Source organism: Salvia splendens, chromosome 14, assembly GCF_004379255.2.
Source record: "Salvia splendens isolate huo1 chromosome 14, SspV2, whole genome shotgun sequence".
NCBI lineage: Eukaryota > Viridiplantae > Streptophyta > Magnoliopsida > Lamiales > Lamiaceae > Salvia > Salvia splendens.
The window spans coordinates 18,073,285-18,089,404 of NC_056045.1; the positions used below are offsets into that span (position 1 = coordinate 18,073,285).

Genomic DNA, 16,120 nt, shown 5'->3' on the forward strand with positions numbered 1-16,120 from the left:
TTTCCTCTTTGTCATTTCTTACTTTTCATATCACTCTCTTATTTATTAATTGCAAATTAAAATATGTATCATTTATAACTTTGTCTTTTATTAGACGGAGTTAGTATCTAATTAGCAGTCTGACCTTGTATGATTGTGTGTGTGATTCAATTGTTGTTAGGGTATTCTCGGAAGATAGAAAACTGAATTTAGACTTGAACATTAGGTTTATTTACTACTCAATTAACAAATCTAATTTATTTATAGAATACGTGAAAGTATAAGGGGTGGTGGCGCAGTTGGCTAGCGCGTAGGTCTCATAGCTTTCTGAGGAATCCTGAGGTCGAGAGTTCGAGCCTCTCTCACCCCATTTTTTTTTTACTTTTTTACTTTTTTACTTTTTTACTTTTTTACTTTTTTACTTTTTTACCTTTTTACCTTTTTACTTTTTTACTTTTTTACTTTTTTACCTTTTTATTATTAATTCATTCCTTCAACTAATAATTATATAGAAGTACGATATCCCAAGTTTGAAATCCATTTTTACATTTTTGTTACCTTGTTTTCATTATCTCATTTTTTTCACTTTAGTAGTATTCTTGTACTTACTAATTTATTCCTTCAACTAATACTATAGAAGTATGATGATCAAGTTTGAAAGAATTATTAAAGTGACCACAAAAGATATCCTTATATAAGAACGTGCTAGGTAGTGATAAATTGATAATTCAAGCTAGGTGTGAAGAAATCTTGTTCACAACAAAAGATACTAAAATCCGTAAATGTATGACGAATGTTACAAAATTATATTCTTCCCAAATAATAGTGCATTTTCAAATACATTGAAATTTATATTCCCTTATTTTATAATGTATTCTAGCTACTATGTTGGACAATGATTATAAACAAGAAACATACATACTTAATCAATTCTTATTTAGCAGAAGATGCTTTTAAATCTTTTCTGTTCGTGGACGTCCATCTTTTTGTTGGATGGATTACATTTTATATACAACATCTGATTCTAAAGTACTTCTATCTTAACTCACTTTTTTCGTTAATGGTAGTAAATATTACCAAGAAATGCTTACTAAAAAGTTATTCCTTCCAGCCTCCTAATTGGGGATGGGGAGGTCAGTGCAACCAAAATTTATGTGAAATACTACCTCCGTCCCACATTAAGTGTTACATTTTGTCATTTCGATCCGTCAACAATAAGAGTCACATTTCACTTTTACCATAAATAGTAAGTAGACCACACATTCCACCAATCAATTCTACTAACATTTTATTATAAACCTAATATATATATATATGAGACTCATAGTCTACTAACTTATTCAACTCACTTTTCTTTAAATTTCTTAAAATTCGCGGTCACATTAAATGTAACACTTCATGTGGAACGGAGGTAGTAGCTTGCTAAAATTTAGAGGGTTAAATTAAAAAAAGTTGGAAACCAAAAAAAAAAAAAATTAAAAAAAAAAGTTGTCAGAAAAATAACAACCTGAATAGTCCATAATCCATATATAGACGACTCAAAATCTGAAGGGCTAAAACCCTGTATTGAGTTTGGTGCCCTATCTTTTTGTCTTGTTTAACAACTAATTTAACATTTCAATAATAGATTTTACAATATAAATAACTAGAAAGACTAACATTCCATTTTATATTAAATCTTTCATTAACTCAAGATTTACTAAATATCATTCTTATCATGTCATATATTTTTACACTCTTATTAATATTCATTCACATTCTAGTTTAAGCATGCATCACAAACTTCTCATAATTAAATATTTAGAATATGACTAATTTTCATCATTCTGTATTCAATTGATCACTCTGATTTAGGTCGTTGGGCTATTCCGAAACCTGAACATTACATTTAGGGTAGGATTGAAATTTTTTAACCTAATAAAATCCTAATCCAAGTAGGGTTGAGCTGAAACCTATTGGCATGACCCGGTTAACATCCCAAATCCCAATATATACAACTATGTGAGGTTACCAACTTAGCATTACAGGTCTATTTTATCTTTAGGCGATTATACATATAGTCCATATGAAAGAAAATGAGGAGCAATGAAATATGAGCATTTGTTTGTTGAAGATGCTCAAAAGTCTATAACCCAACAATTTGTTCCTTTATAGCACAGAATAAAAGGCCCTTCATTCTCTGTCAAAACTAAAGGCATAGCAAAATGTCAAGAGAGAGAAAGAATAGTAGTGTCCTTGTCTCCCTAATCTTGCACTCCATTATTCTCACATCCGCCACCGAACCCCCATGCAAGAAATCCTGCGGCCCAACCCCAATCAAGTACCCTTTCGGCTCCGGCCGCGGCTGCGGCTCTCCCCGCTTCCACCCCTACGTCTCCTGCTCGGCCCCCACCAACCAACTCCTCCTCACCACCCACACCGGCACCTACCCCATCACCTCCGTCGACTACTCCGCCTCCGTCCTCACCATCTCCCCTCCCTGCATGTCCAACTGCACCACCATGCGGCCCACCTCCCTCAAATTCGGCCTCGACTGGGCCGGCCCATTCCAGCTCGGCCCATCCACTTTCATCCTCTTAGGCTGCTCCTCACTATCCTCCTTATGCGACGCCACGTCGTCTGCCTACCTCTGCCCCACCATCTGCTCGTGCCCGGCCACGGCGGCGCTGTCCAGCAACGCCTGCTGCGTCTACGCGCCGGCGAATCTGGACGAGCTGGACGTGGCAGGGCTGGGGTGCGCGGCCTACAGCTCGGTGGCGGCAGTGGGGGACGAGCCCACCGATCCGGCCACGTGGCGGTACGGGGTGGCGCTGAAATACACGGTGGGGCTGGATGGGTACGGCATGGCGCCCGGGTGCCGCGGGTGTGAGCTCAGCGGGGGCGTGTGTGGGTACGCGCCGCCGAGGGATTCGTTCGTATGCGTGTGTGAGTCGGGGAATACCACTTCGGATTGCAATGGCTATAACTGGATCTATATGAGCTCATCTTATAAATTAAGTGCAGGTATTCACTTCATTATTTCAATTAATTCACTCTTTTTTTTCCTCTCTCCATCACACCCCGGAAATGGTCCATTTTTGTCCCTTCTCTATTAATTGTTCACTTTTAATTTTACCATAAATACTAAGTAAACATCACACTTCTCTTCCTTATTCTAATAACATTTTATTATAAAACTAATACTAGTCTCATTTTGTCATTTTGGGATACCCATAAAAAATAGTCCAATTTCTTAAAATGGAAGTCCTCTCTCTCATACTTAGGGTTGGAACGGTACGGTATACCGCGCCGAAATGGTCATACCGCATATCGTACCGTACCGTGCCGTATGACCAAAAACCATACCTTTACCGTACCGCTTTTGTCGGTATACCACAATTGCGGTATACCGAAAAGTCGGTATACCAAAATTTAGATATCGTTACCGTATTTGCGGTATACCGTGTTATTTGCGGTATATACCGTAAATTTGCGGTATGATGCGGTATACCGCGGTATATACAAAATGCATACCTTTACCGTACCTAACACTGTCGGTACGGTATGATACTGTACCTTAAAGTACGGTATACCGAAAATTCGGCATTTTCAGTATTTTTTCGGTACGGTAAGTGCGGTATTTCGTTATATTTTCTTAGCCCTACTCATACTTTACCTACATTTTCTTCTTATCTTTCTTACTTTATCCACTTATTCTCTTTTTCTCTCTTATTTTACCAATTTCTCAATAAAATCTGTGTTGTCTACAAATGGACTACTTTTTTACAGACAAAGGGAGTATATAAAAAGTGAGACTCATATTCCACTAACTTTTTCAACTCATTTTTCTTTATATTTCTTAAAACCCATGTCAAAATCAAAGTGGACAATTAGTGGAGGACGGATAGAGCAATTAATATACTCTCTAGGTAGCAGCACGATTAGGCAGCAAAATTTTAAAGTTGAAAATTTCCAACAGCATAATAAGTACTCCCTCAGTTCGTTATTAGGAGTCCGAGTTTACCATTTTAGTCCGTCTGCTATTAATAGTCTTGGTCCACTTTTACTATAAATGTTAGTTAGACTCCACTTTGCATTAATTCATTCCATCACATTCTATTATAAAACTAATATAAAAAAAATGAGTTTCACATTCTTCTATCTTTTCTCTTACCCACTTTTCAGTATATTTCTTAAAATTTGTGCCAAGTTAAAAGGACTCTTTAAATAGTAGACCGGAGGGAATAGTGTACTATACTTGACTGAACAATTGTTTAATTTCAGGAATGTTTTGGCTGGGAATAGCAGTCTGGTTGGCGGTGAAATTGTGAAAGAATTTCCTGCTCTATTTTTAGCATTGATTCTTACAAAATGTGGATGCTTGGGTAGTTGTGGAGAATATATCTGCAATGGAAGTCTAAGAGAATAAAGTTAGCATCGGCGAATAATATCTGTCTAATTGATTAATTTTTTAAACCATGCAAAAACGAGAGGCATTTCTTTTTGTTATGATTTTTAATAAATTGTGATAAAAATCATACTCGCTAGAAGGAGGGCTTGAACCTCCGACCTTGTGGTTAACAGCCACACGCTCTAACCAACTGAGCTATTCCAGCCTTTTGTTAATAGCCTGTGTCATATTATTAACATTCCTATTATAATAAGGGTTATCCACTAATAGCAAACAAATTTCAAACTTTATAAATAAAACTCACATCGAAAACTGCACTAGTAGAAATTTGTATTAAGATGGTGTCCAAACATGGGGGAATTTAACATTAGTATTCAGTTTGATGGTTATTTATGTTGAACGATATAAAGGCCATTGGAAAAAAGGTTTATGATATCGATCAAAGAATATGGTATTTCATTATAGATGAATGATATGCTACGTACCTTATCTGAGAACCACTCTCATTTGAAGCACGTTTAACGTTATTCGTTTCGATTTATATATTTAGTTTGATTCTAATACAGTAAAAAAATGTTATTGAAGTTTTAAATTTCACAAAATTCACTTAAATCAAAGCTTGATTTACTCATTTTCTCTATAACTTTGAATAAATTAATAAAATAACAAATCTAGCTTTGATTTTTATGAATCTTGTGAAATTAAAATTTTCAATAACATTTTTTAATGTATTAGAATCAAACTAAATATATAAATCGAAACGAACAACGATAAACGTGCTTCAAACGAGAGTGGTGCTCACATAAGGTATGTAGCATATCATTTCTCTTTTCATTATATACGTCATTTTTATGTGACTATTCTATGTCTATACAAGGAATGAATATTACTCCCTCTGTCCCACAATAATTGTCACTCTTTTCCATTTCGGTCCGTCCCACAATAATTATCACACTTCACTTTTACTATAAATGGTAAATAGGTCTCATCCCACATTCCACTAACTCATTTCACTCACATTTAATTATAAAACTAATATAAAAAGTGGGGTCTCACATTCCACTAATTTTTCCAACCAACTTTTTTTTACATTTTTTAAAACTCATGCCCATATTAAGAGTGACAATTAATATGGAATGGAGGAAGTATTACAAAGAGATTTGATTAATTGATCTACTCTAGCTATGATCTTGGCTTAATTATTGGCCTTAATTGTTGCACTCCTTATTCGACCTAAACTTTTCACTTAAAAAATGTTTGTTTAATATTAAAAGAGAGTGATTTTTGGGAGTAAATTGACAAGAGTATGGTCGGATCGAAGTCATATAATAATTGCACCATATGGATATCATAATTCATATACTACCTCCGTTTTATAATAGATGGCATACTTGGAAAATGACATGAAAATTTATAAGATGTTGTTTTGTGTGCTGAATGGAGAGAGAAAATAGTATTATTAATGTGAAAGGGAACTTTTCTAAAAAAAGGAAATGTTACAATCTTTTGTGGGACAAACTAAAAAGGAAAGTGTGACATTTATTATGGAACGAATGGAATGCTAGTTTCAATATGCACGGACCAATCGAAATATCATAGCCTCATGCAAGAGGAAAAGGTTGCCGTAAATTCCTTTCATTCAGTTTAATTATTTTAGGTCATTTATTCACACTCCGATTCTATTTGTGCCTTTCCTCCACATCACAACCAAATTGTTCAATAGTAGCAACTAGCAAAAATTGGAACATGATTTCATGGACATGGTCAATAGTTAAAAAAAAAAACTATACCAATTCGAAAGTTGAAATAGGACTACTAATTGCACAATACATGACCCAAGCTACTTCACACTAATACGAACCCCACCCTATTATCAATTCTCTCTTGACAAACTCTACGATTAAATCAATTAGTATGTCAAATTTACAAGTGAAACCCGTGCAGCCTAATCACACACTGATTTTACAGGAATATTCGCGTTATTCTATCGGCATGAAAATATCGTCTTCCAGCAAAGCTTCAAAATCAATCAAATCTTCATCAAAATCGATTTCCGGATTGTTCAACATCCGTTCTTGTGCAGCCTGCAAGGAAGACATCAAAGTATGCATCATATTTGTAATGCATTGTAGTATTTCTTAGTAAACCTATAAAGCAAAAAGAAACCGTAGCTACTAGTAGTTGTATTTATGTGGAAATCAAGATTCATGGATAAGTGAATGAAGACTACCTTTTTCTTGCCATTTCTATTCCTTGAATCTTATTACTGTGCCCAAGCAATTAAGATTAATCCAATTAAACAAGATGAAGTCTGCTTTCACTTAAATGCATTTTTATTTTATTTCTCAGGAAAATTATAAAGAATGTTGTTGATACAAATGATCATTGGCCTTGAAGGGATACAGAGCTAATGAATAAACTTAACTCAGTCAAAGTAATGCATACAAATAAAAAAATGACATATCTACGATGAAAAATGTATCTCTCAATTTTTGGAATACAAACTTTTAACTAGTTCCATCTGAGCTCTATATTCAAAACTCCAGAATAATGCATTTTCTTTAGTTAGGATGAAAAATGTAATACTTATAATATAAGGACTTGCTGAAGACAGAAGTCTGTGTACCTTTTTTTCCTGCATTTCTGAGACAACATTAAGCAACCTGCGATACTGGTCCCGGGCTTCTGGGTATTGAACCATTGATTTCACCCTAGCAAGGGCCTTTTGAAGTCTCTCCTCTGTCTGTTTCCGACCCGCTTTCAGGAAATCATAGTCATCTTCTTTTGTTTCTGCTTCAATCATGCTACTGCTTGCAACAACACTTGCTTCAGACTTGAATCCACTCAATCCTCTTCCTTTCCGTCGCCACCGCAAAATAACCTTGTCTAAGATTCCAACTGACCAGATTATCTTTTTATAGTTCTTTCTCACCTGGTGTCCTCTCACATGAGCCTTTTGTAAGAGAGACAGAGTTAGAATTTCAGCAATCAATTGGTAGAGAAATGTTTTGTGACATACAACGGAAGAATAGAATGCAATGATCAAACGAGAGTAAATATTTACCATCCTACCTGAATTTTGATTATCTGCTGCCTAATTAGCAGAAACTCTTTCCTGCCTTTCCAACAGCGGAATTTATTTTGTATATGAGCTGCAGCGGAATGAACTGGTTCATCACGTTTTCCTGACTTCTTGCTTTCCAGAGCAAGAGAAAGGGCACGTCCATCTGATATTCCGTACTCACTATCGCCACACTCCTTCAACTGTTTTCTTTGAAATGACTGTACTCTAAAAACTTGATGAATGCGAGCTGCAGCTTGAGTTGCATTACGTACAGCAGCCAAAGAGTCCTTCAGTGAGAGTCCATGGGGCAAATCATCAGCACCCACTGGAGTTGCAATCCTCTCTGAAACTGTTTCTACTACCTTCTCTCTACGATCACTCTGCTCAGAATCTTTCAAGTCCAGTGATGATAGATGGGAGCTCAATGAAGATTCGGCAAGATAACCAGCAATACCTTTGTGTCCATTGCTAGCTGCAAGGTCTGCAGGAGTTTCTCCTGAAGGATGTATAGGAGTTGGGTCTGTCAATGCCCCAGGTGACGCACCAAAGGACAAGAGGAAGGCCACTGTATGCTCTCTATGATTGCAAGTAGTGAGCAACAAAAAAACAAGTCAGTAGATATAAATTGGCAACCATATTGAACAACAATCTTGGAAGCTAAATGTCAGTTTTGAATGTATTGAAATAATTATGTCTTCCACAGACTTTAAAAAGTCACAGAGGCAATAAAAACAATGTTCAAAATAGAACTCGAGAAGTCACCTGCCATAATATGCTGCCCAGTGAAGTGCAGTCCATCCATTTACATCACGGAAATTAACACTGACTCCAGCAGCTACTGTGGGTGGTATAGCCCAGTCATAACCTAGAGCAGCCGCAAAATGCAGTACACCTAGGCCTTCCACATCTAGTACATTAGGCCCTTTCCCACCTTCAGCAATCTTTTGGATCAGCCAATTATGCAACTTCTCCTTTAAAAGCTTTTCTAGTAGCTGATTCTTTACGTTATCAGATGAGAATTCATCATTTTCAGAAAAGCTCGACATTTGTTCCCACTCAGTGTCGTCATTCAGCAAGGCACTGATTTTACTAAATAACTGAGAAGTATCATCATCAATGCTCTGGAGAGAGATAGGTGGAGTGTCTGATCCAAGAGAGAGTATCTTTCCAAATCTCATATAAAGGCGAGTTTCATCAGAGTTCACATCTTCAAAAAAACTAGCCCGGAATTCAAATTCTCGCACTTCACTGCATGCTAACCTATTACAGCATGTGATATAGAAGGGGACCCTTCCAGGTTCATGTAAAGGTGTAATGCATCGAAGAACACCATCTCCTACGATCTCTGCGAGAACTTCAAGTTCACCAAACATGCAAGCCCATTTATAATTCTCCACCTCTCGATCTCTCAGGAATCTCCCCATAACATGCACCTAATATTAAATAGAAAACTTGTCTAAAATTATCATGACATAGAATATATTGTTCTTCTCTGGTATAAGGCATCAGCTTCATATGCTAGAACAATTATAAGTAGAGATATACAAAATGAAAGCTTTAATATACCTTAATTTCTGAACCAGAATACGTCCAATTTGGCGAGAAGTCAATAATGCTAAAGAGCTGGTCTTTAGAAAGAGAAGGGCCGAGAACATAGTTGTCCGATGGCACTTGAGTGGAGATACCAGAATCATCTCCACCACCACCAACAGTTTCCCAGTAAACCCCAGAACCTGGCTGCATACTTGATTCAGTGACATCATCAAGTTCTTTACTAATCCAACGATCAAAGCTGTCTAGCTTTTTCAAACCTTCCCGCATAACACCATCTAGTAAAGGTTGTCTTAGAGACGGATAATCGGCTTTGTCCCCTGCATTTAAGTTTCCACCAGGTTCTAATTTAAGAGAACTTCTGCCAGAATTCAAAGCTTGATTTTGAAGATCATTTTCCAAATGTTGTCTACGTTGATCAGTAAGGTACATATTATGGAGTGCTATTGAGTCAGACAGTTCCACTTCGTTAGCATCATTCAGTTTTGTAGTAAGATCATACAACAGAGGCTGTTGCATAGGTGGTTGATTGGGGTTCTGCCCTATACTGAGGAGGTTACCATCTGGCTTCTGGTCAACAGACCAATCTGACATGCACAGTGATCCACCTCCTGTAGGCTGTTAGAATCTCAGAATCATAAATTGATAATACCGTGAGTAGACTAGATATTACAAAAGACTCCATTCAACCATAATTTTTAATTTCTCTCTTCATTAAAACATTTGACATATTTTTGAATCTCTCTTCATTAAAACATTCAACTATATTTTCTCTTTTTACTCGAACATATTAAAACAACAGCTCCTAAAATCCCGTGGCACCCAAGAAGTGAGACAACTTTGGCGGGACGGTGGGAGTAATTCATAACTACAATTTTGAGAGGGCACAAAAAGTCACAGATCTCAGCTGCAACTGTTCATTTTGAAACACCACAGTTGCATCATCATTGTCACGATAACTATAATCAATGTTGAATGATTCAAATGTTGGCACAAAATAAAGGAAATATAGTTGTTTAGGCAAATCAAAGACTACAATTAGTACGTCATTTAAACAGGTGTGTGGAACATTAGGACTAGCATACCCTGTGTTTTATAAAAGGAAACATTTCCCACATTCACAGTTACATGAGAATATTCCAAATATAATTCCACCTTAAACAAAGTTTTTACAGCTACAAAAATAGCTTAGCTTCTAGAATAGAAATTATCTTATTGCTTTAGTTGCATATAAATATTAGAACACATAAATGGCCCAAGATTAGAAACAAAGCAAGTGCCCACAAAATAGAAAGGGTTAGACTAGATAGCTCAAGTATATAAGTAGTTATGAATTCTTGTATAAAAAAGTTACTCCCTCCGTCCCATAGTAGATGTCACACTTGGGAGATGGCACGAGATTTTAGGATATGTTATTTTGTGTGTTAAGTGGTGAGAGAAAATATAATTTTATAATTGATGTGAGAGGGAACTTTTTCCAAAAGAGGAAATGTGACATTTTTGTGGGACAAACTAAAAAGGAAAGTGTGACATCTACTATGGGACGGAGGGAGTATTAAAATCCATAGCCCCTGAAAAAGTTCCCTGTCTACATTCAAATAAGTACTTTCTACACTACACCAAGACTACAACTTCTTACCACAAAGTTTTATTCCAATATTGCTGTAGTCTCTCTCCTCCATAAAGCTAAAACAAACATTCACCTACATCTCTCTCCTACTACTAATAGCACCTATATTACACAACTACCAAATCCAACAGCATCTACAATATGAATCCAGTAGAAGGTTCCAAACTACAGAGGCTGCATGCAGCTGCTTTATTGTAATAGTGTATGAATAACTTCTAGTTTAAAAAGAATCCATCACTATCCATTAATCTAGGCGCTTGCTATGTTCCTCACTTCCTCACTGAACACCTAACTCCACCACATTGCACAAGAGGAAGAAAAGTTACTAGGTCCCCTCCTTAATGGCAAACATGGTTCAATCTTGCTCTATTTTTGTGTTTCTATATGCTACCACTGGTATTGTAAAGTTGCTAGCAAAACATCATTGAATTGTTTCAAACATAAGATACCTGCCAATTACCCATGCTATCAGAATGGTTCCTGAACTCCTGCTTTTTCATGAATTCATCAGTGAAAACATCATCAAGGAGTTCATTATCTTGTCCAGGTATCATGCTCATTGCGCTTGATTGGGTACAAGGAAGTGATAGCTGAAAATCTACAGATTGATAACTAGTGCTGCTGCTTTCAGCGACACCCCAAGATGAGAATCCTATGTCTTGCTGAAAATTACATGTCAATCCATTATCCATGCTAGTTCTGTTTTCTTCTCCTTGTGTGATGGGTCCTAAACTCATACCAGGAATAGCTGATGAGCGTCCCTGGTAGTTGGCTATCAATAACAGTAAAATGTTACCAAATCTAAAAAGAAAGGCTAAGATCATCAATCTGATACAACTGGTTCCCCTACCCACGCAATAGAGGTGATTGACTTAGCAGTTAAATCGACCTTAATAATCTTCCACTGTTTTCCATTATTAATTTTTTTACTTGTAAAAACTTAAAACCAATAAACCATGAATGCTTGAAATACCCAAGTTACTTTACAAAATCAGACTAGTACATATAGAAGAATATGGGTGAATATAGAATAAACACAAGCATGTAATTTATTACTTGATACAGGAATTGGGTGGCGAGGAACAGAACCAGCATCCGTTGTTGATACTATAGGAGATTGCAAATCAAGAATAGTTTGGAATCTAGAACTTGCTTGGTCTGTGTATGCTGCAATGAAAATACTTTATCAAGCAAAATTAAAAAATAGTTAACATACAATATATACTTCAACAATCTCAATTAATATAAAGATAAAATATCAAGCAGTAACACCTGATTCAGCATCTTCAAGATCAGACACCAGAGTACGGTTAAGGCTCGTTGTATCTGTGATTGGTGCTGTTCTTTGATAATCATATGATTGGAACCTAAAAGCTGCTGAGCTGTCCACCTCAGAAGTAGATACATCATCACTTTGCCCACTAGCAGGAACACTATCAGCTTCGCTAGTGCGACTGTAACTTGTCCTGTTCCCCTGTGAAGAGACAAATATCAGAGATTTCTTCAAAAAAAGAAACATGGGAACTAGAAAAGAACCAAATTGAGAGAAAGAAAAGTTCAAATCATCCATGATAGCTGCGTCTGGTCTAGTTTCATTTACAAAATATATTTGTAAGTCTGTCATTATTTAAGACAAAAGTCATAGAAATTAACCTTTAGAAATATGGGGGAATTCAGAATGCATAAGAATTATAATTACCTTTACCTCCCGGTAGTGGACAAGAACTATGTGAGACATTTCCCTGAAGCAGAAATCAGCCATAGAAGTAAACAAAATGGGAAAAAGAACAAAGAAAGTCAAGGTAAAATAAGAATCTGGTGAGCAGGAAGCTTAATGAACAAAAAGAAGAAAAAAGAAATCAATACAAATTACAAACTACAAATATTTAACAGACTTTTAAACATTTCATACATCAAACTGAGTAATTTGCTAAAGGTCCATCGAAATACAATCTTTTCACTCTATATAAAAGAACTAGGAGTATAAAAGTAGAGGAACCCAGTACTATATCCACATGACGGAGATCAGCTTCATTATCATAAGTTTTTTGGTTCGAACAAAAAATTATAGCATTTGTAAGGCTTACTCTTCAAGCATCCAGTAGCTACGCCTTTGGAAATTTTGGTTGTCTTCCCCATGAGCGTAATAGCAATGAAGTACATCGACACGTCCAGCCTGAATAGATTTTGACATCTAGATATGTCATTTTGGTTGGGTAATCAAAGATTTCAAGGACAATGACATCCTTGTAAGAATCCTAGTAATAGCTAATTTAAATTGTTTTACATGACAAAGTTTAGACCTTATAAAATTTAAGGGAGATCATCTAGACCTGTAACAACTAAATTAAAGAAAATTGAATATCAAATATACCTTGAGCCTTTCATGAGCCTCCTTCACTGTTTTCCCATCATTCTTCTTCCTCCAGTTATGACCATCTTTTCGGAAATACCTCAGCACCTTCCGGTCAAAAAGAAAGAGAGAACCATCTATGAAAAGATAGTAGATCCAAATAATTATGTCAAACTAGATGAAATAATTGAAAATAGTGAGATTTCAAATGCAGCCTCTCTAACATATTAGCTATACTTATTAATAACTAATATCTGAGGTATCCTACAAAAAAGAACGTGATTACAACAAAGCCATACTTGGGGGTCTATTGGGAGCCTCTGGTGCAATACGAAATTTCTTGTAATTCTGAAGAATTTCACAAATCTCAGCAGGCCTCAGCCAGCGATGTTGTGCTTCGAGAAGTATCTGTGGGATATCTGCAAAACAATAGCCATTTAATTCCTCGTGCCCAACACACTAAGTGATTATCTTGTTCTTGATTATGGTTTTTCTTATTTTCTCATATTCTTTGGTCCTTTAAATGCATACAAAGCATAACAATTCTTAGTACACCGTATGGTAAGATTAGCAAAAAGAAAGAAGAAAATCTATGTTAACAAACAAACAAACATAATTAAAGATATTTGAGTAGGCAACTAAAAGAGTAGATAGAACAGAAAGCAACTAATTAACCATTCCAACTACATAAGCATTAGAAGTGTGGCTCCAAGCACATATTCTGATCACCACAACAACAAAGACAACCCTTAACACAATACACATCAGTAAAATCTAGAGTAATTTCTTCTTCAATTAGGTCCAAAACTTAACTTGTTCAGAGCTAATCCCAAAATCAAGTACATAAAACCACGAAAACAAAAAACGTCACCTAAATGAGCAGTGAGGGCAGAGTGCCGATTCTCGGCGGCCATGACACCAACTAAAAGCAGGTGATTCCAAACCTTCTCCAAAACCTAACCACCCGTCTCCGGATCGAAAAGTTCCCCAATTCAAAGTAATATATCCAGTAATTCACTCAGCGACGAACAAATTCATCAAAAATCAATGGAAAATTCCATCAATAAACGCGAAGGAGGATGAAATCGAGGAGGAAAAAGCAAAGTAAAAAAAGGAAGGGATGAAGTTAAAAAAACAGAGTGAGGAAAAGGGGGTGCGTGTGTGAGGAAGCAGCAACGGAAGGTAAGAGTTGAAAGTAGCCGCCGAAATGGAATACAGTTAAACAATGTCAAGAAAGCGACGCTCACAGTAGAGTCAGGGTATTTTCGTCTTTCCATTTTGAGTTATTTTTGTGTTAATCGTTAGAGCGCGTGCTCTTTGCATCGAGCGCGTGCCCTGCCGACGGCGCGGCGAGCACCCTGCTCGCTCTTGTGCTCTTGCCGACGGCACGGCCCTGCTCGATGCATCGAGCACTGCCGTATCAAAGAGCAGGGCACGTGGCGCGGCGTGATTGGCCAACGGTGTTTCCGTTGTAATTTCCACTTTATTTAAATCGAAAATAATACCAAAAATTAAAAAAATATATTCAGATTCCCAAAAATATAGCCACTTTATTACTATTTTTTTGAAATTTTTTGATTTTTTAATTTTTTTTAATCTCATAATCATCTATGAACAGTGGATATGAATGTTCATTATCCATTTTTCACATTAAATTATCTCTTACTCAAGCTTCTCTCATATTTTTTCATACAACTCACCTACATCTTTCTCTCTCACTCAAACACTCTCTAAATTCAAAAATGAATATGAACGATATCGTTGCTGAAGCGGAGCTCGAAGAACAAGAATACTATGAACAATATCATGCAGTCTATGAAGCCCATGTCGCCACAGCTGCCCCCGCCCCTCCTCCTCGACCAACGAGATCAAATCGCCGCTACATTCCTCGTGACCGGGAGAGAGCCCACGAAAGGCTCGTTGACGACTATTTTTCCGACGAGCCGCAGTTTTCGGCAGATTACTTCCGGCGCCGTTTCCTCATGTCAAAAAGCTTGTTTATGCGTATTGTCAACACATTGTCCGCCCGTGTTGAATACTTCTAATCACGTAGAGACGCAATTGGTTGGCAAAGTCTCTCGGCATTGCAGAAGTGTACTTGTGCCCTTCGACAACTTGTTACCTGACAAACGGCTGACTTCTTCGACGAATATTTGCATGTGGGTGAGTTACCTGGAATCCTATGCCTTAAAAAATTTTGCGCCAGCGTTCGTTCTGCTTTCGGTGAGGAATTCCTTTGGGCACCTACCACCGAAGATTGTCAACGATTGCTTCATCTTCACGAAACAATCCACAGATTTCTCGGTATGCTTGGCAGCATTGACTGCATGCATTGGAGGTGGAAGAATTGTCTGAATTCTTGGAGGGGGCAACACTTATCCTTGAAGTGGTCTCCGACTACTGCCTATGGATTTGACATGCATATTTCGGTATGGTCGGATCCAATGACGACTTACGCGTGCTCTATTCTTTACCCCTCTTCAATTATGTTTTGAATGGTGTAGCACCGATGATCGACTTCACCGTCAACGGAAATCCATACCACATGGGGTACTATCTCGCCGATGGTATTTACCTAAGGTGACCGACTTTCATGAAGACGTTCGACATGCCGCAAAACCCGAAATGAGTTCTTTATGCGCAACGTCAAACGGCTACTAGGAAAGATGTCGAAAGAGCTTTTGGGGTCCTTCAAGCCCGATTCAACATTGTGAAGACCCCGGCTCGTTTGTGGTACGTTAATAATATTGCCGACATCATATACACGTGTATTATCTTGCACAACATGATTATAGCTGACTAAGGACCGAGGGCGGCTAACTTTTCCGACGATGATGAAGCCGGAAGCTCAACCGCAAGGTCTCCCCCACGCCGAGGTATGCATACGACGGTGCGCGAGATGATCGAAAGAAGACACACAATGGGCGATAACAAAACCCACATTGAACTACAAGAAGACCTAATCCAACACATTCGGGCGAAATTCGGCCACGAGTAGTGAGTTTTTTTTTAATTTTATGAATTTAATTATATAATTTTTAATTTTTAGGATTTTAATTATGTAAATTATATTTTTTGGTAATTTATAATGATATTTCGGGTATTTTTAATGGATTTTAATATTTTGGAAATGTTTTTAGTAATTGAAGTATT

At 37.0% G+C, this 16,120-nt stretch overlaps 2 protein-coding genes and 2 non-coding genes across 7 annotated transcripts; 2 read left to right on the forward strand and 2 right to left on the reverse strand.

Annotated features, from left to right (window-relative positions):
* Nucleotides 1-263: 263 nt before the first annotated feature.
* Nucleotides 264-349, forward strand: TRNAM-CAU. Its single transcript is given in 2 exon segments — nucleotides 264-301; nucleotides 314-349. It is a non-coding gene; the product is annotated as a tRNA-Met (tRNA).
* Nucleotides 350-2,093: 1,744 nt separating this feature from the next.
* Nucleotides 2,094-4,555, forward strand: LOC121763331 (LEAF RUST 10 DISEASE-RESISTANCE LOCUS RECEPTOR-LIKE PROTEIN KINASE-like 1.5). Its single transcript, XM_042159332.1, has 2 exons — nucleotides 2,094-2,982; nucleotides 4,243-4,555. Exons 1-2 carry the CDS (start codon nucleotides 2,184-2,186, stop codon nucleotides 4,287-4,289), a joined length of 846 nt encoding a protein of 281 aa, XP_042015266.1. The 5' UTR covers nucleotides 2,094-2,183; the 3' UTR covers nucleotides 4,290-4,555.
* On the reverse strand, nucleotides 4,501-4,574 carry TRNAN-GUU. Its single transcript has one exon. It is a non-coding gene; the product is annotated as a tRNA-Asn (tRNA).
* A 1,545-nt stretch (nucleotides 4,575-6,119) lies between these two features.
* Nucleotides 6,120-14,163, reverse strand: LOC121763534 (calmodulin-binding transcription activator 3-like). Of its 4 annotated transcripts, none has more exons than XM_042159568.1 (13): nucleotides 13,839-14,163; nucleotides 13,267-13,386; nucleotides 12,989-13,104; nucleotides 12,702-12,790; nucleotides 12,314-12,356; nucleotides 11,887-12,088; nucleotides 11,671-11,781; nucleotides 11,064-11,341; nucleotides 9,000-9,602; nucleotides 8,196-8,866; nucleotides 7,442-8,009; nucleotides 6,996-7,322; nucleotides 6,120-6,453 (listed from the first exon to the last, which is right to left on the reverse strand). In XM_042159568.1, exons 1-13 carry the CDS (start codon nucleotides 13,879-13,881, stop codon nucleotides 6,349-6,351), a joined length of 3,276 nt encoding a protein of 1,091 aa, XP_042015502.1. In that variant the 5' UTR covers nucleotides 13,882-14,163; the 3' UTR covers nucleotides 6,120-6,348. The 4 variants fall into 4 exon arrangements, with proteins under 4 accessions (XP_042015502.1, XP_042015501.1, XP_042015503.1 ...); XM_042159567.1 differs by having other exon boundaries at nucleotides 11,064-11,386; XM_042159569.1 differs by lacking the exon at nucleotides 11,064-11,341 and having other exon boundaries at nucleotides 9,000-9,595.
* Between the last annotated feature and the right edge of the window lie 1,957 nt (nucleotides 14,164-16,120).

Excerpts from the sequence above, each read along its gene's own strand:
- LOC121763331 (XM_042159332.1), top strand. The coding sequence starts at position 2,184 with ATGTCAAGAGAGAGAAAGAATAGTAGTGTCCTTGTCTCCCTAATCTTG. Across the intron at positions 2,983-4,242 it reads ATCTTATAAATTAAGTGCAG|GAATGTTTTGGCTGGGAATA; the intron begins GTATTCACTTCA and ends GTTTAATTTCAG.
- LOC121763534 (XM_042159567.1), bottom strand. The coding sequence starts at position 13,881 with ATGGCCGCCGAGAATCGGCACTCTGCCCTCACTGCTCATTTAG. Across the intron at positions 12,357-12,701 it reads AGCTACTGGATGCTTGAAGA|GGAAATGTCTCACATAGTTC; the intron begins GTAAGCCTTACA and ends TTTCTGCTTCAG. Across the intron at positions 9,603-11,063 it reads ATAGCATGGGTAATTGGCAG|CCTACAGGAGGTGGATCACT; the intron begins GTATCTTATGTT and ends AGATTCTAACAG.